Raw genomic sequence first — 26,788 nt, forward strand, 5'->3', positions numbered from 1 at the left:
TTGTTTAAATGATGTATTCCTAGCTTAGTAGTTAGTTTAACAATTTGTTATTGCAAAGTGTGTGTTTTGTTTGTAGGTGTGTTTGTGTGTGTGCCTTTGTCCAATTATCATTTACTTTATTTTTTTACTGTCAGCCACATGAGAATGTGAATTACGATGAACGTAAACGAAAATTCTCCTAAATGGCCTTCAGAGTAAAACTGTCCGTGAGCAATAACCTATCTTGATAACGTAAATTTGTTCTGTTGTCTCACGACAAAGTCACTAGATATACATCGCGACGTTTTCACTGCTTACTGCAAGTCTTCTTCAGGCGATGGCGTCGACTGGTTCAGGCACAGCATTATGTATCATGGTGGTCTGCTGCGATTGGTGCATTTCGAGCCGGCTATTGTTTCTGTGTACCATGGTTTCATCAGGCGTTCGCTGATTTGCCACTTCCGGTATTTCGGCTCCGTTGTCCCTGTTTATGTTGTCTGGGTTAAGTCTTATGTAAATTGCCTCTCTCGCTTTCCTTGTGTACCAATGGTTTTCTCGATCAATAAACTTTATTTCGTTCCACAGCGGCTTGTGTCCGGTTCCGTTAGCATGTTCTGAAACCGCAGAATTCCGAGTACGTGCGAGTCGTGTATCCCTGTCGTGTTCTTTCATTCTTTCTTGCATGAGTTGTCCCGTTTCTCCGATGTAGACTTTGCCGCGTGCGCATGGTATCTTGAAGACTACGCCATCTTGCTTGTTTGGGTCAGCGGGATCTTTTGGTCTGACCAGCCGAGATGTTAGTGTGGTGTCGGACTTGAAGACGGTACGTATTCCTTGTTGTTGTAGGTTACGGCGGAGGGTTTCTGAGACTCCTTTGATGTACGGCAACACTGCAGTGGACTTGAGTTCTGCTGTTTTCCTCTCTGGTGCTGGATTCCTAGTTTTGGTCACCTTCTACAAGAAAGAAAAAGCGCAGCCGTTGGCGACGAGAACTGTGGATAGATGTTTCTTCTCCTGGGCATTTCCTGATGGCTTGGTGATGATGCGTTTAGCTCGATTATGTAAACACCTGACAAAACCGCGTTTTACTGATTGTGGGTGGTGTGAATAATACGCGAGGTACTGGTCAGTGTGTGGGCTTTCTGTAACACTTGTGTGCAGTTTACCGTCTGGTTCTCTTGTTACGAGGGTGTCGAGTAAGGCGATCTTTTGAATTTCGTCCTGAGATCCACATACTTTAACTAATAGTAATACTAATACAGTATTTATATAGCGCTATTTCTATAGCTATTCAATAGCGCTTTATTATCCTTCATTTATAAAAGACATTGATAAAATTTATAAAAACTTAAACATCACTAAAATATGAGTAAAAAACTAGCTAATAAAAAAATCTGTAATGATGAGAGTAAAAACTGTGAAACTTATAATAGAACTAATTCACTAACTAATTAACTAACTAACTAACTAGCTGACTAACTAATTAACTAACCAACTAACTAGCGACCTAGCTAACTATAAAATAGCTAATTAACTCGCTAAGCTAATTATAAAATTTGTTAAGAAGGTTAATTATAAAATTTGTTAAAAAGGTATGTCTTCATACAGGTCTTAAAGTCTGATAGCGAGCTGCTCTCTTTTATGTTGTTCGGAAGAGAGTTCCATAGAGTCGGTGCTACAAAAGAGAAACACCTGTGACCATAACTTACTAGCTTGACAGGTGGTACTTTAAGTAAGTTTTTGGAGGAGGACCTCAGATTTCTGGTTGGTACATAAGGCTTCAGCAGTTCAGTGATGTAACTAGGGGCTTGTCCGTTGAGCGCTTTGAAAGTCAAAAGTAATATCTTGTAATCTATGCGCTGGCTAACTGGGAGCCAGTGAAGCTGCTTTAAAACAGATTTGATGTGGTCATACTTTCTTGTACGAGTGACAACACGAGCTGCAGCATTCTGGACATTTTGTAGACGATCTATCAGGAATTTGGGTAATCCATATAGTAGCGAGTTGGTGTTATCTAGCTTAGATGTAATGAACGCATGAACTAGTTTTTCAGTATCTGCTAGAGATAAGCAGTCTCTTATCTTGCTAATGTTTCTAAGATGGACGAAACAGGCTTTGCAGGTACTGGTAACATGCTTATCTAGTGACATGTGCTCATCAAAGATAACTCCAATGTTCCTTGCAGAGGGAGATGGCTCGATCCGCTCGCCAGACACATCAACATACTCTATTGATGGGGGTGGACGGTGTCGTGCACTCAAGATCAATAGCTCCGTCTTTCCTCTGTTTAGTTTCAGTTTATTGCACACCATCCACGAGTCTATCTTAGAAACACACGCCTCTATTTTTGCTATAGAGCTGGGTAGTTCGGCGGGGGTGGGCTTGAAAGAGAGATAGAGCTGGGTGTCGTCGGCGTAGAGATGGTAATTAAGTCTGTGCCGTCTAATGATGTCCCCAATGGGTGAAGTGTATAATAAGTATAGAACCGGACCTAGTACTGATCCCTGGGGGACACCGTACCGAAGTTCTTTCATCTTTGACTTGTTTCCATCAATTATCACAAACTGTTTTCGGTCTTGGAGATATGATCGAAACCATTTTAGCACATTTCCTTTTACTCCATAGCGTTTTGCCATTCTTTCCAGTAGTAGATCATGGTCGACTGTATCAAACGCCGCAGACATGTCTAACAGTAACATGACAACACATTTTTGATTGTCTATTTCGAAGAGAATGTCATTTTGCACCCTCAAGAGTGCAGTCTCTGTGCTGTGAAAACGCTTCTACGCAGACTGAAAAGATTCCTCTAGATCATTATCACGTATGTCAGATCGCCAATTAGTTCCATTTTGAAAGCGGCGGAGCTGTTGGGATAATAAAAGCATGGTCTTTTTTGTCTTTTCGTCCTGCGCCGCTTTGATAAATTCCTGTGCAGAAACGAACCAGTGATTGTGTGAAATGCTCGTTGTGAACAAAACATCTTTGTTAGAGTAATTAGATGTATTGTGAAGCAAGATTCCGGCAGCTTTGTGGGTCGAACGGAAATGCGACGGTGGATAGAGAAAATCCCTTCTAGGAGGCAGAATATTCAGCGTTGAGTCGCATTTTGGAGGCCAGTTTGTAGATTCGTAGCTTCTGTAATGTCTTCCGTTCAGAAATGGTTGGTTGGTCCAGTAGAGAGCAAAGAAGAGGAGAAAGAGCGTAGAGCGATCACATACACGTCTTACCCGCATAATGCATATGCATACATTTAAGTACAACAGAGCACTCTACGCCGTAGAGGAGCACCGACGGGGAGCCCGGTTTCCCTAAAGTTGCCGACTTGTACATGGAGGTTTTCGAAGAACAAACCTTAGCAACCTCCCCATCTCAGACAGATGGGGAGGTTGCTAAGGTTTGTTCTAAGGGGTCAAAAACTCTGTGATGCACAAACTCTGTGATGCACTAGACCTTAAAAACATGACGTTAAAGAAGTTAGGACAGTGTTTTTTAAATCTTGAAAATCAAGCAGGCACTTTTTCAAGATTGACATTCACGCGATTTCAGTACAACATTCTACTCACAGGTTACGAGAGCGGAAGAGCTTGTCAACTAGAGCACGTTATCATGATCATCATACAAAACCAAGTTCTCCTGTCGTATTTTCAAGGAAATGTAAGGCATTCAAAAGGGAGAATCACTTCTTGGATCTTGGGACTAAATAAAAGGGTTAAAAAAAATTCTTCGGTTACAAGTCTAAGCCAACTATCATTGAAGTTTCTCCACGTTCCGTCAATATCAATCTTTTCTGCGTTAACTTTCCGATGAATTTTTGCCTTCTATGTCGCCATTTGTTCCAGTGTTTGTGTTTTGATCGTTTTCAGTTTTTAATTTATGGCTGTTTACAGCTTCGTCACTTTTCCGGTTGACCGAAGGTTTCTTTTCACCATTCATGAGGCCTGGCTTTCCTTGCTGAGTTTTGAGGCTCATTTCGTCCTTCTTCTTTTTTTCCAAGCATAAATTTAGCTTGGATAAAAATAAACTCTAAAGCAACTTTTGTGGACGAAGCGTAACCTTAGACAAAATAATTTTGCGTCAGAGTTGCATATGTCTAGAACGAATTCATCCTTTTTTTGAGAATCAGTTGTTTTGTTCTGTAAATTGCAATCGCGCACGGGTAGCAAACTAGTTAAAACAATTTTCTGTCAACAAAAGTTGATCACATTCGGGGTGGAAGCTAAATAAGTGGACTTGGATTAATCATTTTTCCATGAAAAATGTTCTGAAATATTCATCATTATGTGTGAAAATTTTAGGGTGAACGGTCACGGGAAATCTGACAAAGAATTTATCTTTATAGCTAGGAGCTACAGATGCAAATGCAGTACTTTGAAAAATTATGCGCTTTCGATCTCAGAATTTCTTAAGCCTTTGCTATGAGCTTCATAACCTAAAATTTCTTTCATAGCTCTTAAAGACTTGGACTTTTTGTTATTGCCAATGCTCTTGGTAAAAAATTTCAAGAGTAGGTAAGGGTGAATGTTGTGAGCGAAGAAATTCTCGCACACAATTAGTCTCAGTGGCGATTTTCCAAACTGAGATCTTGGCATCACGATCATAAGTCTCGGTTTTTATCCCTCATCACCTTTATATTTTATTTACAAAATTTTATTCGAGTCAATCGACCAAACCTAACGCTCTAACAAAGAGGGTGCAAAGGGGAGGGGGGGGGGGAACTCTGATTCCGTTTCGCGCATAAGTCTTTCAGAACAATTCACTTTTCATGTGTACTTTAAACAGCATATTACGCGTCACGAATTTAAAAGGGAAAACTTCAAACCTCAATGTACTCTGCCTTTCTTTAAAATTCAAATGTCACATTAATTTTGGGCTTAACCATGGGTCATTTAAAGAGCCTCCCCCTTCCACCCTCGAGTAGAAGTCACGACGCTACTTACAGCTACGTGAGAGGAATATAAAGACCAACCTTCAATTACAACCAAAACAAAGAGCGAACCCATTTAGTACTGTAAATAAACATCTGCCGGAAATGTTATCGCTGAACAGAACTATATCAATCATTAAAAAACACACAGAATTAAATACTGCAGGTAAGAAAATATTGCCTCTATTTTGCAAAGCAATATCAGCGCGTACCACATGACCTGTTTAACGGGGAAGTTATGGAACCCCTATACAGAAACCATTCTCCTTAAAGAAATTTTTGTTAAGTCACGCAGATTTATAAGCGCTGTTTTAGAAATTGTAAATAGAGAATTTCGTCTATTTATTTTTTCTAAGTTATAAAACCCAAATATCTATTATTTACTTCCTACTTACCACTGTTACTTATAATTCAATATTTAACTTCCTCTTACGATCATATGAATCAGTAGGACACACTTGTGGAAACGACAGGGGTGAATCTGTTGGGAATTTTTTCAGTAGTTTGTGAGAATTGGCTTTGACGGTCAAAAGGAGAGTTTTCTTTTGGGGATCTTTTGAAGGATTAGAAAAACAGCAAATGAAATTGCCTTTAAGAGAATTAACCATTTCAGAAGTAACTTTTGCCGTCTGCGTTTTTCGTATGTGGTTGTTAATCTATCGACAAAGGAAGTTAAACGAGGGAATTGTCAGAGTTTCATGAAGGATTAGATCTTTCTGTGTAACAAACATCCAATCTGAACGTGTACAACCCATTTGATTAGATGCAGCCGAAGAGCGGGTCGAATACACCAAATTAGAAAGACTGAGTCGAATACACCAAAATGAGGGTTACCAGGCAAGAACAAGCTCTCCGAAAGATGTAATGTGAAAGAAAATATGCTTTTTTCAATAACAGAAAAACAATACTGGCATACAAAACAAAGGAAACAAATCAAAGTCCGATGATTGACTTCTTTATATTTCAGTTATTTTAATCGGGACTTTTTCCAGCAGCACTTGACTGAAATTTCCGACTCAATTTTTTTCTCACGTCCGCACATCATCAAGGGTGAGCTTGGTGGAAATGATTACAACTCTGTGTGTCAAGCTTCAAAGGACATCGATTTTTTTTTATTTAAGTCATATTTTATCAATGTTTCTTACATGGATTTTACACAGAATCAGGTCCAGAGTTACAGAAAAAATTTGCCTGAAAAGGGCAAAATTTTAAAACAAAGCTGTTCTCTCTGTTATAAGTTACCTCTTTTGTTCTCGACAGCTATGTAAATATAACTTAACAACACAAAAAAAAAAATTTCCCGCTGCAGTGTGAAGTCAATATTTCTCCGTTTTCAGAACTCCTTCAGTTTGCTTTTTATTCTTTTCAATTTCAAAGCCCCTCTAAAACGGTCTGATTTGAAAAATGAAATGTCTTCCAACATAAAAGCATGGCAAAATCGAAAGACTGTTCTAATAGCGAGGTAAAACATGCCAGAAGCTTAAATTGAGAAGTCATTACTTTAAATTGTAATTAAAGTTTTGCTGAATTATGATCGTGCCCTGAGAGAAACCTTAATTAAAAATGACTGTACGATTTAATTTGGCGAGGACTGCGAAGTGACTGCGATGTGAATTTGTTATTACTTACTTTTCTCAAGAAAAACAGGGTACATGAGGAAGAAGATATTTTTCACCTTGGCAATAGAAGCAGTTAGTGTAAGTTTCGTCACTAAAAATGAACTAACCCAAAAATACCTTGCATTAAAAAGCTAATAATGTCCATTTTTTTTAAGAAGCAGCGGGTGTATTTTTGTAACTAAAAATGAACTAATCTCCAAAATACCTTGCATCAAAAAGCTCCTGATTTTCATTTCAGTGTCAGGTCCTCTGCAGGACGCGCAAAAATGTGAGAATATACGATCAGCATTGTATTACACTGTTCAAAAGAACTAAAACATAGAAAAAATATACCCGCTTGTTCGAATAAATTAAGTTTTAATGTTCAAGCTTTTAGGCAAAAATTGTTCCAATTATAATTTTTACAGTGCTTTATTTAACTTAAGTCCAAACCACACACAATGTACTTATGAGGTAAATAAATTAAGGCCACCGTAAAACCAGTGTCGTCGAAACAAGTTTACAACAGTGTTTTTGACTTGACCTATTTAAAGGTTAGTAGATGAAACTCTCAGGAAAGAATAGAGAATTCCTTTTTCTTTATTAACTGACAACTGTTTGTAATGAAAAATGCCCTTCTATGTTTTTTTTTTCTGGCGATAGAAAAGCCGTGGCCCATAATTGATTGTCATTTTGTCGGTTTTATGCGAGGTAAGTCATCCTAGTGTACATTCCGTGTGATAAAATTCTGACGCTTGCTCGTGCAGGTTTAGTTATTATCTGCTGGTCCACGGTTCAGAACCTCGCAACACACACTTATAAGGACATTTAATGATGTCAATTTGAAGCTTGGGGGCAGGATCCCTCTATGGCGAACCGTTCAGAGGATTGGCGAACGAAAAAGAAAAACGAAAATTAGCAAGAGGAGCGAGCTGATTGCTGAGTGATCGTCATCAAAACGACAAGTAGTGCAGACTTATCTTGTTTTAGCTCGCCACCTCATTGCATATCGAGCCAAAAAATGGCCAGAGTTTGCAAGCAAGATAAATTATATTGAAACTCCTTACTCGGGGCGATTGAATTAGGCTTCCATCATTTAATCACCTCTACAAACATAAACAAATGGTCGTGGAAAACAATCGTTCTCAGTGAACGAAGACTCATATTCGATGCTCATGATCCAATCTCCATTGATAAATTACTCCGGCATAGCTCCTGTCTCCAAAATATAGTATCTTTACGGCGAGCAGGGATGCCACCCATGATATTTTGTTTTGATGCTGTCTTAGTAACAGAGTATATCGACCCGGTTTTAACTATGTCTTTCCCTGTTAGGGTAAAATGGTTGATAATTTGTCCATAACAAAAAATTCTTATTTTTGGGGCTTGAATATTGAAACGATATTTTGGGGAAACCATCATTTGATAGTTATGAACGAGATCCAAAATTCTCGTAACTGAAAATGTCGTAACTAATCCAGCTTTTAGCGATACCGACCATTTGTCAATTATAAGCAGAAGTAGACATTTTTTTTTTGCATTTTCCGTAACCACCAACAATTAATGTAGGGAAGTTTGCTTCCGTTCAATTTTAAAAAGTGAGAGGGTTCTGTAAAGGTATGTTGTTGTTTTTCAGGTCAGTCGGCACAGTTATATGTGTAAAATTGCGTTTCTGTAATCGAAAATACTTCTCGCTAATCAAATAAGATAATACTGGCCGAATTCTTTTAGCTTCATCTCAGCCAGATATTTTGATTATTTTTCGGAGTACACTCAATAAGATTTTATCGTTATCAGTTCTAAGTTGAAGAAGTCCATGTTCAAGATGGGAGGCTGGAGATTGTTTTGAAGTTTAAATACAATTTCAGGTCTGTTAACCAAGACACTTACGAGTCTTGGGCTTAGCGCAGTTCTTGTTGAAACTTTTTCAAAAATTGCACGAGGTTTTTCCTTTTGGGGTATAGAAGTATAGTATTTGGGGTATAGGCCATGTATCTCTAGATCCTTTAAGTAAACGAGATTTCATGCCCTTGCATACTAATTAAGATCTTCGACGCAAATTCATTTAATTTTCTTCTGTGTGGGCTACAAATGAATAATTATTTTTTACGCAAACCAAGCAAAAAATAGTTGTTTTTTTTTAAAGATGATCTAAGGTGGTCGCTCGGTGTTTTGAAATTAATCTTGTTTTCCTTTACAGACCTAGAAAGAACGTCAAGCTTAAGTTCTGTTTAGCAGGTAGGGGAGAGGAGCAATGTACAGAAAGCTTGTAAACAGCAAAAATGTGCAAACATCTTGCTCTTTATGAAGGGTCACAGCAGAACGTAAATATCATCGACCATGCATTTTGGTGACTGCTTTGATAATTTAGACATATTTGGTATCAGAAGTTGTTGCTATGGGTAACTGCACGTACATTAGCTCTCGAAGTGCAAATCATGTCGTACCTTCTGTGATTCTTAGTTAAATAAAAGGAAAGTCTTTGAAGGTAAAATAAACATCTTCTACTACAAATTAAGTCAAGGAAAAGGGGAGTGATTCGTTTTGAGTAAATCGCCTCCGAGAGATGAATACATCAATATGACCAGTAATGTCAGTGTTAATTTCATGACCTTCTAGTTTAAAAAAGTGTTGGAGAAATAACCCATTAATTTATGTCTTCCACCTAGTTTAACTTGGCACTGTTGATTCAAAATGAAAGCAATTGATGGATTTCTCCCATGGCTGCTTCTTCATCTTATCTATAACAAAGGTATAGTTCTTGTTATGTTTTTCAAATCATGAATAGTCTAACGAGAAATATTTTTTAAGCATACCCTTTCTTGAACACAAGCCGCCAAAAAAAATGACATTTTGCTGACAAATAATAATAACTGTAAGTGCATAGTGCTTGATGCCATGATTTGCTTTCGTTTTTTTTCTCACAATTTCAACCATAATACAATAACCCTCAATACATTTGGAAGACATGTGATGCTATTCCTTTTTTTAATTTTTTAGCTTTTCCTTCGCCAAGCCTATTAGTCATTGCGTTAAAGAAGGATTTTTCATCGATTTGTGCCAGACCTTTATTTCAATTTAATTTTTCAAGCTGTTCAGAACTCTCGTATCTGCTCTTTGCTATACCGAGTATACCTCATGTTACCTGGAGCCAAAGATTTTGGAACCTTTTTTTTTACTGCATAAACTTCTTCTCGAAAATGCACAACAAAGATTGTAAATTTCGTCGGTGTGGAGTTCGACAATATCAGTTATAGGTGCTAAATTAAAAGCTCGAAAACTGCGATTGCCGTCGTGAAAATTTACATTATAAAATGTCTTTCCTTCTCTTGACCAATCCTGTACATGAAGTCATTAACTGAAGCGAGAACCATTCAGCACTACTAATGGGTACTAGCTATCAATTTTTCGTTTACAACTTGATATCCTAGTAAACTGTAATATGATATCTAAAAAGGCAGTGAAACTCAGACTTTTTGCGCTTCAAAGCGCCCGTTTTTAAACACGTTCTAGGTTTTTGACAAAGCATAGTAATGTAAGGGCGTGCAATACTCTAACACTGGCCTAACGCAGATAAGATAGGAGCAGATGAGAGAACAAATCACTAAATGAAACAGTAAGGATCAAAATGCACCAATCAGAGCTGTTAAAAAACAACTAATCACAGCAGAGCATCATGCTTTATAAAATCACGCATGACCTGTCGAAACGTCGCAATCTACATCACACGTGACTACATCGTGAGACAAACGGAAAACTTAGCTTTTATTGTTATTCACCACGATGAAGAAGACTAGCAGTATGCAATCGAAACATCGCGATCTACATCACACGTGACTACATGGTAGGAGAAACGGAAAACTTAGCCTTTAATAATAGTCTAACTCCATAAGAATTAAAAATCTGTCTTGTTCATAGTTTTGACAACTACCCTCTCGTCAACGATAGAGACTGAGCCTTCAGAGTCGTTTCCGACATATTCTACTGAATCTACCACTCTATCTACACAAACATTTCCACCAGCATCCGGATCCTGTCATGTATTCTTTGATGGGGAGAAAGAAGGCACTTTCGAAGATAAAATTACCATGTCATCATTTGACGGACCATTTATGATTAATACACCGACTAAAGCGCCGACGCAGTATACCACAGCTGTTACAGTCAACACAGCCACAGGCACACCTGCAATTGCGAGAGCAACTGATCCCACAGTTACACCCATAATCACACCCATAACGACGCCCTTAAGCACACCCATAACCACACCCTTAACCACACCTATGACCACACCCTTAACCACACCTATGACCACACCCAAAACCTCACCAACAGGTTCACCCACCACTTGTGTTGAATATAAGCAGTGGAAAATCACTGTTCGGACAGGAAACTATATAGAGATGACTATCAAGAAAATGAATCTTCGACCATGGGCTTGTTTGTTTGAGACATATGTCATTGTCAGAGATGGACATTCTTTGTCCGACAATATCCTCGCGATTCTTTGTGAAGCGAGCACTACACCTCACCGCCTAGCGTCTAGTGGCGATAAAATGATTGTGGAGAGATATGGAAAATTGGGATCTAGCGAAAGTACAGGGTTTGAAGCCAGCTTTGAGGCAAAACCTTTAAAAACTGGAGGTTAGTGTATGTTTGGTTTATTTAGAGTTTTAGCGTCACTTTACAATCTAGTTAAACGACAATGAACCTTGAGATGGAAGTTTCAAAGGCGGCGTGAATTGATTATTTCACTTGTATCTTTTTCGACAGATCCTCCTAGCTTTCGGGTATCTGAGGAAAGTGTAACTTTGCTGGAGTGTTATTCTCAAAGCTTGCTTTGCCAAGCGGGCGGTACACCTACTCCCAGAATTACGTGGTCTAAAAGTGGAAGAGTTTTACAAAATAGTACAAGTGTAATTTATACACCAAGCTGTTATTCGAAATCAGGAAATTACACCTGCAGAGCAAGTAATTTTAACGGCTCGGATACGAAAACTCTTCTAGTTCACACCGAGAGTGAGTATATGTTGTTGTTATTTAACGCGCAATGTGAGCAAAAGGGGCTAGTTGTGCGCTAGACAAAATAAAATTTGTCAATACATAAGATTAACTCCGCCACCCCCTCCCCCACATACACACCCCAAATTAAACCACTCCAAGAGCGTTGATAGGATATGTGAGGGAAGTGATAAGAGAAAAATGCTTGAGATTAAAATCGTGCTGCAAATAATCATTGCTGATCCCGGAATCTTCAAATTTTATGAAGCAGCATATCCAATCTATAGACGCGGATTAGCATTGCCCTCCTCGGCCACTAGGAAACCAAAATACCAGTTCCACCAAATATATAATTTTTTAAAGGAAATATAAACATTTCATGGAAAGTATTTCCGTGTGATATTTACGCACGAGTTGGTAGTGTCGGAGGTCGAACGAGTGAGCACAGCGAACAAATGAGATTTCTGATACAAACCGACGAGAGAAATATTTTCAAGTAAACAGCCAAAATCGGCCTGTGGCAAATCTTCCAGTTTTCAATTTTCGTTCTTAACCGCGAGAAATGCCGTTATCAAAGCCACTGAATAAGTAAATTTCAGTGTTTCTTTTCGGATTTTTCTTCTCCCTCTAGGAAATTTATATCCTAGAAAACTGAGAGACGTGTCAGCAGCTTATTGGCGATATCAAACAGAAGCGAAAAAACCATCGTATTTTTTTCCCCGCGCGTTGTTATGGCTTTTCTCAAGGCCGAAAATCTTTTTACAACACCGCAGTTTGTATGATAAATGAAAAACCCTTCCTATTAAAGCGAGTAATATCTCCCTGTCACATTGCCTAGGGGATTGCAATAACCTTTGGAATGTTGCTCTCACCACCTTTTTGCTTTTCCTTCGCAGGGTGCTCTCATCTTTGCAGGTGTCGCAAACTGAAATCACATCCATTCTGGTTTCGAGTTGACTGTTGGGTTTACTACGAAAGAACAGTTCCGAGGGACATTCCTCTCGCCACAAAATATTTGTAAGTTTGAAATAATTATTTCAGTTGTATCATAAAGTGTACTCCAAAATGTGAAGGCCAAGTGTCATTTCACAGTGTTTTTCGATTCCACGTTTTTCATAATTGTCATTTTTTTCATTTAATTCTAGGTTTTTTACTCGTGCCTATTTGAGGCATATTTATCCAAAGTCATTTGAAAACTTAACTTACCTGCAGTACTTGTAAGTATAACCTGATTGAATTCAAATACGATCTCAGTCAAATTATTTACATTTTAGTTACTCATTAAAAAAAGGATGAATAAATATCCGCAACAACTAATGATAGTAAATATTATGATTTCTTGAAGTGTGCGTTTATCCTTCTATTGTCACAGATCGATTACGCATAATTTTAATCTGTTGAATTTGACGAGAAATGCGTTCGGAGGACTTAAGCAACTCAAGTACTTGTAAGTAGAAGAACTAAAAGGGTTATTGCAACAACAACGATTTTTGGTTGAAGTAGCATCAGTGGCAGTAATGAGTCGCAGTAAGAAGGAGTAATTGCAAATATTTATGAAGCATCGTAATCTGTAAATTATTATTATAATTTAAAATGAAGAAAGTAGTATTAGAATTTTAATATACGTCGTCGACCAAGCGCCAGGTCGACTTTTCCGTGTTCTTTTTAGGCATTTTTATGTACCAAGACGAAGCCGTGGTTCATTATAAGGCACAAAAAAAAAATGAACAAGGGTAATATCCAGCTATCTTGACCGACCAAGCTTGCTCAATAAAAATTTTTCATACAATAAAAAAATTCCTTCCATTACGAATCAAAAAATGATTGTCTTCTGCCTCTTTTGCGACTCCATCACTAGCACTGTCCAAAAATTACGAAATTTGTAAGTTGGCTTTACGAAATGTTTTCTATGCGTGGGATCAAAGCGGAGAGATCCCGAGCAGAAGAGATGGGCTTATCTCACCCGCTCGAGTAGCCGATCAGAACACAGGATTCGCCTCATGTTGCCCACGCGCGCTTCCAGTGATGTAGTTAATATGGTTATTAGAATCGTTTTGATTGTTGCCATCGTAATAATATAATCCATGTTTGCAATTAAAAAAGAGCGATGTTATATAATTATAGAAGTGGGGAAAAAAAGGAGATTTTGCAGCCGCTCGACAGTATCTCCGTTGTTAGGTTATACCAATCTGTTATCACACGAGCCCATGCAAATTCTACTTTACTCTTTGATTGTGGGTTATGCTAACGTTTGATTGTTTTTTGAAATACAGGGAAATTAGCCATCATTATTTGTTGGATATCGAAGAGGGAACTTTTAATGATCTGACATCTTTAGAGTTTCTGTAAGTATCCTTTACACCCCCCCCCCCTTCTTCCCCACCCCTTTCCCCCCCTTCCCCTCTTGGGCATGAGTGGATCATCAAAAATTCCAACCCAATTGGGTAAGAACATACCGCCCACCCTCGTATCCCAAAGACATAACTCGTGATATTAACGTGTAAGTATCTTTGGAAAGTGTTATTATCCTAATGTTCGCACCATCGTGTCTTGCGTACAATGATCTGTTGTAATGAGATAATATGAAATTCTCTGAATGATATTTGCCGTGATGGTGGTTTTGATAACAAATAGATTTTTTGGAACCTTTGTTAGTATTTTAGCTTTCTTTATTTTCAAAGGGCATATCATTATCTTTCAGCTTTCTGGAAAGCAATGGGATAAGTTTCTTACGACCGAACGTCTTTACTGGTCTTTTGTCTCTTCGAGAACTGTAAGTACATATTACCAAGAGATTCGTCGCGCCTTTATTCGTTACTGGGGCAGTAGCTCTGCCCTTCGCTGATGGATGGCGGGCTTAGTTCTTTTCTTCTTTTCAATGCGTTTCAAAAAGCCTTCTTCAAATTTGAAGTGAGTAAATTATGCTAACATTCCAGTGCATGAAAGATTGACGACAGGAATTGTTATAATTCGAGTTAAAAGGACTTTATATTTGGGTAACGACCACAATAAACTCGCCCTCAGACGACAGCAGGGACTAACATAAATTGTGAGTTACAATATAGGTGAAGGGGGGGGGGGGTTCACTAACAATATTATAACATTTGTAAATAAATCCGGCACTGAAATAACACGGATAATGATAGTGATAGCAAAAACCCTAAAGTTGATGGTGGCAGCAACGGCGATGATAATTAATATTTCGTTTTGTTGCTGTGACAAAGATCAAGAGTCCTCAAATGATGAGAATGGTCGTCTGTGAGGCCTCAATTTTTCCAAAAAATACCATTACTAATAGGATAAAATAACTGAAATAATATACTAAGAATAAGTTACTAATAGGTGATTAACCTTATCATTCTCTTCAGGTATTTAACCAACAACTACCTGAAGGAAATTTCAATGGAAATATACACGCTAGAAAAACTGTAAGAGGCAAAATGGAAATCTTTTTCGTTAAGCCCAACCTGAAGCAATGCTTTAAGTGGTTACCTTTAAGACTAGATAGGGCAAATGAAATTCAATAACATTTAGTTCTTTGGTGATTTTGTTAACGAAAGAATAATTTCCCATGTATCACAATTAACTTGTATGATGTGTAGTCTGATTTCTCTTACGTTTCCACGTCTTTTTGCTTTTTGGCTGATGAAATTGCCACTCATTGGTTTCTTTCTTCCATACGTAACTAAAACGTAACCTCACAATTGTTGTTGAACCCATCATATTTACAGGAATCTTTCATTCAATCAATTATCAAACCTGGATGAAAAAAGTTTTCGTGGTACAAGAAACTTTACAAAAGTTATGTAAGTAGCGGACTTATATCGTGATCATGATCAATAATAATCAAGTATCCTATTCTATCTTATAAGTATCACGTATCCTATCCTATCCAAGAAATCATAATTTACAAAAGTAGAGCATCACAGAAAGTCGAGGCAAACAAAAATTTTGACAACGCGCGCGTTATTTGTAATAGTCCATTTTAAAGTTGCGTGCTTGGTTGCTAAGCCTCTGAACAGGAGTGAGGCAAAGGTTGACCTTGTTATGGTACAAACCTAGCTGCTTTTCAAATGCGAATTACTTTCTTATCATGCTAACTAAATAATGGCCTCTATCACAACAAGGTCACCTTTAGTCTCACTCCAAATCAAAGGCTAAGCAACTAAGCACACAGCTGCAAAATGGCCTATTTACACTTGTGTTACAACTTTGCACTCGTGTTAGTATAGGTAGTACCATGATTTCGAGTGCACTGTGGTGTTAATAAGCACAAGTAGATTGCACGAGACTTAGCACTTGAAAAATGTTCAGGTGCTTATTACACCAAATTGCAAGAGAAATCACGCTATTACTTGATAACAATTTACATGAAACTAACACCATAGAAAGGCAAGACAGACGAAACTTTGAAACCGTGTGCACCATTTGTAATTTTTACTCGTGTTACAACCTTGTACTCGTGTTACATGAGAATATACTCGTTTTCAGCCAATCAGAAGCGTATAAATTTTCCATGTATATTATTATCAAACAAAAGAAGGGTGTTCGTGAGACCGCTGAAAAGTGCTTTCAAACTCAGTAATAAACATGATTTTATTTCATTACAGCTTAAATAGTATGGGCGGCAAGCATGCACGTGATTAAGTTTGTTTTGGTGTTGTTCTTTTGCTAGGGACCTAAGAAGGAATCGGATCAGTAGGATAGCGGAGGGCACGTTTGCGAAATTTTTCTCACTGGAGGAACTGTGAGTATTCAATTTGTGCCGAGTGTTTGGAATACAATTTGCACGTCATTTTTTATTTTCCCTTAGTTTTGAAGCATGCCTGCGTGTTGTAGCTTGCTAGTAGAGTCTTTTGTGCGGTATTTCTATGTCTATAAAATACTCTCGCTAGAGTTTCAAAGGTTAAACACTATTGTGGTGGTGATTACTTGTGGTACTTTTTCACACCTGTCTAAAACAATGAACAACTCTTGTGATCGATTTCTGGTCTATTAACCCACGATGGGTATTCGTAGAACACGAGCTACTAGCGGTTGACCTATAAAATGCTTCATCGACTGTATCTCATCCCCTGCATTAAATTGGATTATTATACCAATCAACGGATGGAAATTGAGTGACATTATATTGCTTTTGTAACATTTCCATTGCTTTGCTAACACAATAAAAGATACAATGTTTGACGACCTAAGAAGATACATGAAAAAATTACTCAGTTCTGATTGGTTAAGATAAGTGTAATTCAATACCGAGGAGGGTTAACTCAGTGCAAAGAAGTAAAAAAGCAGACTGAACAATTTTTTGAACTGTTTAACCAGACTCTGAACTTTTTTGCATCTTAAAGATGTGAAATTATCATTGTTTATTATTGTTTTGATCGTACGTGGCTGTTTTGACCGAACGTACAATGTCACTTCCATGATTTGAATAAATTATTTTTGCACTTGATGCGCGCGCTTTACTTCTGCTTGATTATGATAAGCTATCTCGTATTTTTTCATTATATTATGAATACGTCATCACATGATTTTTCTCGTACAATTTGGAATAAATAAGTCCTTGTAATTTTTTTCAAAGACTACAAATCGCACTTGCCCTACGGGCTAGTGCAATTTTGTTAGTCTTTGAAAAAAATTTACTCATGCTTATTTGTTCCAAATTGTACTCGAAATCATGTGATTACCTATACAAAGCGCGAACAGTTTCTGAGTTATTTTCCAGCATATTGTGAAATAACGTCAGATTTTTTTTACTATAATGTAAACAATGTAAAAAATAAGGGAAACTCAGAGCTTGATAACTAGTAATAATTATGTTTTTTTCATAGTTATCTTTCCATCAATGCGTTAAGCAATCTTCCACCGATTATATTTCAAGACCTGTCGAAGCTGCGAGTTCTGTAAGTACCCTCCGCCCAATATCTTTGATACCAGGTCGCACTAACGGAGCTAAATATACCTCATTGCAATTGTTATAATAAAATAGCCCATTTCTGAGTCTCGTGAGTCATTTGAGAGATCTGGTGCCAAAATTAAGGCGTGAGAACAAGGCTGAATGCAAAGTTGCTCTCGATGGTGAGAAATTATGAAGCCGTTGAATCGAAAAATGGATACTTCGAGGGAGAAAACATTACTGAGAGAGAATTTTTCGAAACTAAACTTGGAAGAGTTTAGAAAATCATTTGCGAGAAGGAGGGATTCAGTTCAGTAATGTCGGTAATATAAAGGAAAACGAAAAGAAGAACAGCTCGATTTATGTGAGAAAGCTACTTTCGGCACTAGTTCTCTGACACATGCGGATAAGTCGGGAAATGGGCCATTTAACCGACAAAAAATTACCCTTTAAGTAGTAAAGGAAGTAATTTATTCAACTGTTATTGGTAAGGTAACTACTACAAGGAAGCGACTCCTAAACGATTCAATATATTACAAACTTAGTTTGGGATCACAACTGACTTGAACTTCAGTTAGCACCTATACAAATTCGCAGTAACCGCTTCCTCCAAAATCTCTACCGAAACTATTGATTGTAGGCAAGCTTCCACGGTCGAACACAATAATTAACTATTATCTACAGAAGTGGAGATAACCAGCGTACACTTAACGTCTGCTCCCAAGGACGCAGAAAGTTCTTCTTTATCGAGAGTCTTTTAGTTGTTTCACTGCTGAACACTTAGGTGAATAGTATCTACCACATAGAAACGAAAAAAATAGTTTATTTCTGTCAATATACCGAAAATGATCAGACATTTACTTCTTGACGCGAGATTCGGTCTCCTTTGCTACTCTGAGTGAAGAGATTAGCACATGCCAATCACCTTCGAAATAGCCAATCAGCGCGTGCGAAAATCATAATTTACCTGCCCGTTTCCTTATATACAATTAAAGGGCATCCTAGAAGATTCCGGTAACTTATATAATAATTATTCTTGTAGCTTTAAAACGGTATTGCTTCGCTTAAAGAATGTTTCAGAGGGTTCAAATATGTTTATGACAATGCCCCAGGGACTCAATCTGTATAGCTCCGCTTTACGTAGAACAATAATGTTATAGAGCATGAGGATGCACTTTCTATTTGTTTGATTACCAGTGTCATGAACTATGCAGGACGCTCCAAGATCACGGGAAAAATCTTATGAATAAGGAAACGAATACGGAAGGTAGCAGAAAAATTAATTGTAGGAAGACCCATCTATGACGAATGGTGTACCAAACAGATAGGACAGTTAGCATGAGCTGAATTAGCGTTATTGTTGTTGCATGTAATGTCGACCATGCTCCAAAGTACAGGTTGATATCATTCGGGATTGGGACCGTCTAATTTCCGAGTGGTTTTATGCGGAGCCTCATTTACATAGTTATAAGAATTCTAGGCATTACCAAGGTGTTTCCCACTGCTTGAAAAGGTAATGATTGTTGCGTAGCGAAGGTTTTCTTTTCTTTGAATGATTGTTTGCCATTGCAACATGCAAACGTTTTACAAACTGTAAGAGTAACACTATTCTCTTTTCCCAAAATCTACGGATGTTTGCGCTAACAGAAAATAGTTCTATTTTTCGATGAAAAATACGTAAAAAAGGGTTCTTTTATCACCCTTAATCAATTTATTCATGCATTAACTGGTTTTCACTGAAGCGGATATATTTACTGACGGATCATTCATTTGCTCATTTTGAAAGAAAGGTGGGAATCTTTAAGTTTCCTCACGTAGATCAAAAAGTTACAGAGGAGAAACTTTTCATATTACCTCAACCTATTTTCAAATTAAAAAACCTTTAGAACCAAAGGCAAATTCTTGTTTTGGCTTAAGTATGAGCATTTGACCGGTATGAATAATCCTACAATGCATTTAGTCTTAAATAATGGATTAATGATCCATTAAAGAGCTAAAGCAAAAGACTATATTTCTATGAGTGACTGAATAACTGTTATACGATTTCATGCACGTTAGTGAAAATGTTTAAATATTCCAGCCACGGTAATTATGATCGGATAGCATGACGCTTTTAACTGTGATAAAATGGTCATATGGAAGGTTTTCTTCCCCTTTCCTACAGGGATTAAGCTTGTCATAGTAAACTCCAACAGCAATTCGTTCGTTTATAGTAGACTGACTTGTAAGAGCTGCTCCCTTGTAGTACTAGTCATACTGATAGGATGCTCAATCGAACAATTTGGTTTTATATGATATTTATAGCCTAATAACTCGTATGTTAATCATTCTGAACAGAAATTAAGTAAACAAGACTTGGAAGACTCAAAAAAGGCAAAAATGTCATATTTCTTGAGCCTGGTTCAGATTACTGTTCAATTAAAAGGTTTTGCATGTAACAAAACATCAAGGAAAAAGCTTTTAAACAAAGAAAATATTTTTTAAAAGATTGTCTCTTCTTTTCAGAGATATCTCCTACAACAAAATCTCCACGCTGTCTAAACCCATCTTCGACAAGTTGCGAAGCTTAGAAACGCTGTAAGTGGACTCTAATGGTTGATGTTAATAAATTCATGTTTCGATTTTCATCTCCCAAAATTCTGGATATAACTCAACAGCAGAAAGACTCCAAAGGCGTAGTATATCATATCACGAAAAACGGTTTTAAACTTAACTATCAGACATTATAATCCCTGAAAGGGGAAGGCGTTTGCTTGTTTATGTAAATCTTTCAATAACATTGCTTTCCTCTGGAACCTTAGCTTCGAACTGGCAATGATCAGCTGAAACTGAATTGGATTTTTCTCTTGGTGCTAAAGATTTTGATTCTCTCGCTGTGATTTATAGATAGCTAGATGGTTTACCCTCTGCCGTAGTAATTTTTAGCAAATAATATGTTTTTAATCTATCATTAATCTAATTCATTTCATCGTCGGCAAAAAGCACAGAAGTGCTCAAATGTCGAGCTCCCCCCAACCCAAAGAGATGTCGAGCTCCTCGTTTTTTATACTTTGCTATTAGCATTATTCTTGTTTTAATACACCTTGATGATTACCTAGTGTCGAAAATGTTTGGTTTGTTCTTTATAAATATTTTAACCCTGTAGATAGCTCATTTTTGATCCGCATTTTTAAACGGAACCAATGGACATTATCATTATCTTTATCTTTATTTTCATAATTATTACCGTAATTATTAGTATACGTAATAGGACTACGTGCTGTCCTATTTGGAAATAATTGGATGAAAAAAAATTCTGAGGACTGCCAAAATGGGACGGAGCCAAACGCCAAGTCCAATTTGGCTGTCAGAAGAATTTTTTTTAATCTAATTATTTCCAGATTGGACAGCATGTAGTCCTATTACTTATCAATTATATAGCTGGTCACTTTTAATACAGCCTTTTCAGGAAAACTACTATCCCTGAGAAAAAGCAGACTGAAATATTGAAAATTTTAATTATAACAAGTCTACAGAGCAAACGCTATGCTTTGCGTTGATTGACTTATTTCTACCACGTGTTTTTTTTGCTTGGATTTGATTGGCTGGGGTATACTGTCCTATTTTTCTTAAATAGGACAGCGTGTGAATTTGTATCTTTAAGTCCTCAGTGAAACTGTCCAGAATTAATCCTGCTGCGCTAACGATATTGGATTAACTGACCAGCTATATAGTTATTACAACTGATACTATCATTTTTATTGTTTGACTTTTAGTACTATTAGAGTAGTAGTTTTAAAACCAAAGAGTAACACTTGAGCGTGCGTTCTGATCATCTGTGTAAGAGCATTACTCCAGGAAAGAACTGATGGTGGTAGTGGTGACTAATATTTCGACATCTTAGTACCAGTGATAGTTCTTTTCAGGAAAAAATTGCCACAGACGATTAGACAACTTGATAAAAAGTTATCATTATCATTATCCTTATCACTGTTATTGTCATCATCATTATAACTATCGTTTTCATTATCATCATTGTTTTACTATTGTCGTACAGTTTTGTTTGATTGTAAGACATGTTTTTGATAAGTGTCAATTATCATTTTTTTTCATAGCGTTCTTTCTCACAATGAAATTGTCGTGATACCTGCCAACGTCTTCAGCAGATTGAATAGTTTGAAAACTCTGTAAGTGTTGATGCATACATGCCAAAAACAGCTTACTCGTTATTTATGATCTCACTATAAAATAATGATTCACTAGTGTTTTAATTCTCTTACAAGCTTCGAAAATTTTTTAAAGGTATCTGGATAACAACAAGATTGAAAAAATCCAACCGAGCGCTTTTTCTGGGCTTAGAAACCTTAAAACCTTGTAAGTATTACACTATAAACCAAATGGATTGCTGGTACTCGAGTCTTGATCGCAGTTATGCCAAACAATACAATGCATTCACAAAGAAATAGGTTATCAAAAAAGGAGATAAAACATCAGCGTTATGCATGATTTTCAAGGTTATTAGAATGCAACACGTGCCAGTTTGGAAAAAAAATATAACAAATTCCGTTAACGAGGTATTTAACCGAGGTGGTTCTTCTCGCAAAAGAAAACTATAAAGACTTGAGATGAACAAATTTTTTTGCCCTTCATGACAAAAAAATAAAAAAGGCTCCGATGCAAATCTCTTGTTGACTAAGACTGCATGATTATAAAAACCAGCCTGAGAAGGCTAGGCAGGAGCGAAATTTGCGTTACAAGATTAAACATCAAAATTGAACTGAGATAAAAAAATTGCATAGAAGGACAACTTTAAGATTAACGTCTTCGTGGGTGATTAATTCTCTAAATTTGATCCCACACGTTTAAACACCTTGCAGTTTTAATCAAAGGAGACCATTCAAAAGATTGTTCCCTAACCTTTTCCCGTAAATTATACTCCTAGACATCTACAAAAAAATTTTCTCGATCGTTTGCCTCCAGAGACGTTCAGCTATCTTAAAGGTCTACGAAACTTGTAAGTACGGAATAAATTTTAGTTGCTTTCTTATTATGCAATTAGAGCAATCAACACCTCTCTTAAATTTTTCAATTTAACTTCGGATTCTTTGCTTATCAACAGCTTTGCGCGAATTGGACAATCAAATTGAATAATTTAAAGCCATAAACACGGTTACTATGCTTAATCAGTGGCAACCAGGTCATAGGTTTAGACCTGGTTAGTTTTTGACGAAGAATTACATGTACTTTAATGACTCGCGCGACGTTAAAAATCATAGGATTGTTAATGCTCTGGTTATTTTACTAACAAAAAATGTGTGGTATTCCATCTCTTTCAAGGAGAATGGACAGTTTCTCCCTGTGTTGTTACGCTTCTCTTCACCTTGAGAAAGTAAGCTGTGAGTATCCAAAGCTGGAGGGTAACGCCTTGTCGAGTTGCAATCGAATGATCGATGCCTCTGGTCCTCGAAGGAGTATCTGGTTGCTGGGTATCCTGGCTGTTGTTGGTAACCTGGCAGTGATAGCATGGCGTCTCATCAGGCGTGACGACCATCCAGTTCAAACCTGCCTCCTGACCAATCTGGCTGTGGCTGATTTCCTTATGGGAGTGTATCTCATGATAATAGCTATTAAGGACCAGATATGGGCAGGTATTTACATATCATGTACATATTATGCAGTATTTTTAAGTACAGATGATAGAGAAGTAGACAAATGGACCTCGCAGGTGAGCTGCAATTGAAAAAAACGCCGAAAAAAATCCTGAAAATATTTTCGAACAGTTATAGATTGTGCTTTAGAATCACAAGCTATGTTTTGAAAGTAGTACATTTTTGTAAATGCTTGACGATGGTGGCGATAAAGCTATATAGCGTCGGGTTCACCTTTAAATTGCGTCTTAAAGACGTGGAAGATGCTTGTAAATTCATTAAATTTTGATAATAATCAGCAACACTCAGTTTCTCTAAAGTTGAATAACTGTGGAACAAAAAACTCCTTCGTAAAAAGTGCCAAAGTTAATGTTAGGAATTCTCCCGCTAACAAATTCATCAAGCACTTTAAGGATTTCATTCGTAGATTTTAAAATGAACTTTTCGACCTTTACTTTAATTTTGTAACTCAAACGAAAAGAAGCACATATATCCTTTCATTTTAGGTACTTATTTCAGCTTCGATCTGATATGGCGGTCAGGAGTCCTCTGTAAAGTGGCCGGCGCCCTTTCGGTACTTTCAAGTGAGGTCTCGGTACTCATGCTCACTGTGATAACCGCTGACCGTCTGCTAAGTATTGTTTTTGCCTTCAGATGCTCACGTCTGACATTAAGAGGAACTTACATTATTTGTGCCGTGGTGTGGCTCTGCGGAACTGCAATTGCCGTGGTACCGGCTTTTGATACTTTTTTTTGGTACTTTTTCAACGTGGACAGAAGATATGGGTTCTATGGTAAAAATTGTCGTGCTCTTAGTTACCTTAAAGTTATCATTTCATTAAGTTTGAAACCATGGGGCATTCCATAAGTTTACGCCTACATCTCCCTGTGTGAAACCAGAGCGTTTTCGTGTCTGTTATATCATGTCAATGAAGCTATATAAGGGCGAAACAACTTCTGTTTTGAGAGGCTTCCTTCACTTGTAGAAAAGATCTGTTGTCAACATAATGGTGGTTTAGCGCACCTTCTGTGCCTGAACAAACCACATCATCCTGTATCATGATGTAGTCACATCCCCAAAGTAAACAATGCTTACTTCATGGACAACGGTATGATACTTGTAGTGGTTATAATTCTCTTCTCTCTTAAAGACTGGCTATGTATAAATAATAATGAAAAAATGTGTTAAATTATGGGGCTAAAGTGTACGAAAAAAGGAGTTGGTGTTCACTCTAAAAGATGTCCCTCCCTTTCCAAGGTCGTTCCTCGGTATGTCTACCTCTTCAGTTGTCTTCAGAAAGACTGGCAGGCTGGGAATATTCTGTTGGCCTTTTTATTGGTTTGAATCTCGCAGCTTTCCTCTTCATCATGTTGGCGTACATTTCTATTATCGTGAAAGTGTCCAAGTCACAGAGAAGAGTCAAGGCTCACGGTGAAGCTGAAGTGAGCTCGAACAGCATCAAAAGAGAGTCCGCGTTGGCAAGGAGGGTTTTCGCAATCATCTTAACAGACTTTAGCTGCTGGATTCCTGTAATAATTCTGAGTATTCTTGCTCTAACGGGCAAATTTCACGATGAACAAGGTGTGGCGTATGTATGGTTTGCCGTCTTTGTTCTGCCGGTAAATTCCTCTGTGAATCCTGTACTCTACACTTTCTCGACTCCAAAGGTGAGGATAATATTTACCACTTTTCGCTTTTCAGTGGTATTTTTTTTCCACTGGTCCCAGAAAATTTGCAGTTCCTACGCCAATTAAGAGATATTAAACTAAAACTGTGTGCATTAAAGATGGTTACGTGTAGCTACTCTTCTTCTCATTATCTTCGTAGCCAATCTTTTGGTTTGCTTGGATTTATATAATTTGCATAATTATTCCTAATCGACTCTACGTCGAAATCACCAAAATCAGCAATTTTCTTTCTAATTTTGAGAGGTTTTAAAACTTTTTTTAGGTAAGGACAGTCCTTGTAAGCTGGTTTTATCGCCTTGTGACTGGCTGTAAATGGTTCAGCTGCAAGAAACGATCTGATGGAATTGCTATATCTGGTAAGGGAAAGTTAAAACATTTTTTGAAGATTATATTGCTCGTTCCAAGATGAAAATGATTCTATAATTTTAAATTTGAAGTAGAATCAGAGTATTCGTCGTACTTATTTTGTGGCTATGTCCCCTGGCAATGATTAAACGAAATGTTTATTTTAACTGAAGACCCAATTACCGTCTTTATTTGCGTCTATTTAGTGCTGGCACGCTTCTTGACTTCTGGGAAACATTTTTTCGAGAAAAAATTTTTTCGGTGATTATCATAGCAATATAGGCGCAATCTTTCGTTTTAAAAACAGTCAAAAAAAGAGCACCACCAGGGTTGTGTTATCAATTATAAACGTAGAGAAAGTTTTATAAATAAAAAATTTAGTTATTCGGTAGTATTTCTATGAGTTGACTATTAACATATGCACACTTCATTGAGGTAGATGGAGACGGAACACAACTCGACACCACGTGTTACAACAGTATCTCTTTAGACGTCACATCCAACTATCCTCCCGGCAACAACTGACTTCCTCTGGCAACAGTTAATACAGAAACTTGGAGATATTGATATGCGCTGATGGGGAACGATGAAGCCTTGTACATCCCTTTTTAAGAAGTATTAATACTCTTGATCGAAAATGGCAGTTTTCAGTTTGCTTTCTGCCTGAAACCATATATTAAACCTCTTTATTAGTTAGCTGAGTGCTCAACACTCATAGGTAATTTTTTTTATTTGCTGAATTTTTCAGAAACGTTCTGAAATTTATCAGAGGCTTAATAATTTAGACAGTGGCTACGAGAAAACCGGGCAGTGGTAATAATTCAACAATCCCCGATTTGGCTCCATTGTGGCACAAATGTTTGGTGAGTTAGGAACTGTAATTTTTGAACGCCGAAATAAAGTTAATTTCCTGGGAGATATGGGGTCCCCTGGAAAAACTTCCACTTTATACATTTTTTGAATAGCTGTTTAGCTAAAGTCGCTTTGCTCCTGTGACAAACAGGGAAGCCATCTAAATATACTAGGCTATGTTCTATATCTGCTAGACTTCAAGCGCAATAAACTAATGAAAATTGTCCATTTTATTTCTTTCCCTACTCCCCCCTTTATGTAAAGACAAAGTTTCCTTGTTTTCAGTCCAAAATGAGGGTTTCTTAACGCCCAATATCTCCACTGAGCAACCACTTCTGATCATCACTTCTACATGGGTAGTGAAAACCATTACTTAACTTCCAAAAACAGAAAAAAACTTTTAGGCAATTAGTCTCATTATCCGAGCATTATCACACTCTGCCAGGTTCCGCCTGGTTTTTTCGTGAACACTCCCTAAACAAGTTATAGTAGTAGTCAATAATCACTGAATTACTACGAAGCAAGCCAGGGTAAAGTAATAGTCTCAGTGTCGTTTATTTTAAGAGATTACCGTAACGTTTATCTGTGGTTTATTATTTGATCCAGACGGCATTAGACAACCCTGCATCAGATAGGGTCTAATTCTTAGTATTTCTTTCGCAAAACGCCAAAACATTAACTATTTATGTTATCAGTTCAATATTGGCCTCCTCAAAGGCAAGTGCGCTTGAAAAAGTAGTTTTGCGGCGTAGTATAAATTTTATACACGAAAAACAAAATTATTTATCACCTGGGGGAAGAGGGGGATGGAGAATTTTGTATGTGTCACGATGAAAATTTACTTATTACCCTCTTTGGCAGTTGCTGGGCTGTCAAT

General features: G+C 37.4%; 1 protein-coding gene across 1 annotated transcript; it reads left to right on the forward strand.

The window, feature by feature from the left end:
• The first annotated feature begins 6,524 nt into the window (after nucleotides 1-6,524).
• On the forward strand, nucleotides 6,525-25,879 carry LOC131772536 (relaxin receptor 1). The gene is made up of 23 exons (XM_059088461.2): nucleotides 6,525-6,600; nucleotides 7,165-7,212; nucleotides 8,702-8,739; nucleotides 9,171-9,253; nucleotides 10,420-11,145; nucleotides 11,275-11,520; nucleotides 12,399-12,519; nucleotides 12,648-12,719; nucleotides 12,875-12,949; nucleotides 13,776-13,847; nucleotides 14,204-14,275; nucleotides 14,871-14,930; nucleotides 15,234-15,308; nucleotides 16,178-16,249; nucleotides 17,334-17,405; nucleotides 19,904-19,975; nucleotides 21,493-21,564; nucleotides 22,320-22,391; nucleotides 22,715-23,025; nucleotides 23,532-23,819; nucleotides 24,284-24,693; nucleotides 24,977-25,070; nucleotides 25,499-25,879. Exons 4-23 carry the CDS (start codon nucleotides 9,196-9,198, stop codon nucleotides 25,582-25,584), a joined length of 3,126 nt encoding a protein of 1,041 aa, XP_058944444.2. The 5' UTR covers nucleotides 6,525-6,600; nucleotides 7,165-7,212; nucleotides 8,702-8,739; nucleotides 9,171-9,195; the 3' UTR covers nucleotides 25,585-25,879.
• Nucleotides 25,880-26,788: the final 909 nt, after the last annotated feature.

The sequence above is a fragment of the Pocillopora verrucosa genome, chromosome 1, assembly GCF_036669915.1.
Source record: "Pocillopora verrucosa isolate sample1 chromosome 1, ASM3666991v2, whole genome shotgun sequence".
Lineage (NCBI taxonomy): Eukaryota > Metazoa > Cnidaria > Anthozoa > Scleractinia > Pocilloporidae > Pocillopora > Pocillopora verrucosa.

Bases quoted from the DNA above. Each gene is read 5' to 3' on its own strand.
- LOC131772536 (XM_059088461.2), top strand. From the start codon at position 9,196: ATGAAAGCAATTGATGGATTTCTCCCATGGCTGCTTCTTCATCTTATC. The intron at 15,309-16,177 runs GTAAGTAGCGGA...TTCTTTTGCTAG, and splicing joins AGAAACTTTACAAAAGTTAT to GGACCTAAGAAGGAATCGGA. The intron at 22,392-22,714 runs GTAAGTACGGAA...ATCTCTTTCAAG, and splicing joins CTTAAAGGTCTACGAAACTT to GAGAATGGACAGTTTCTCCC.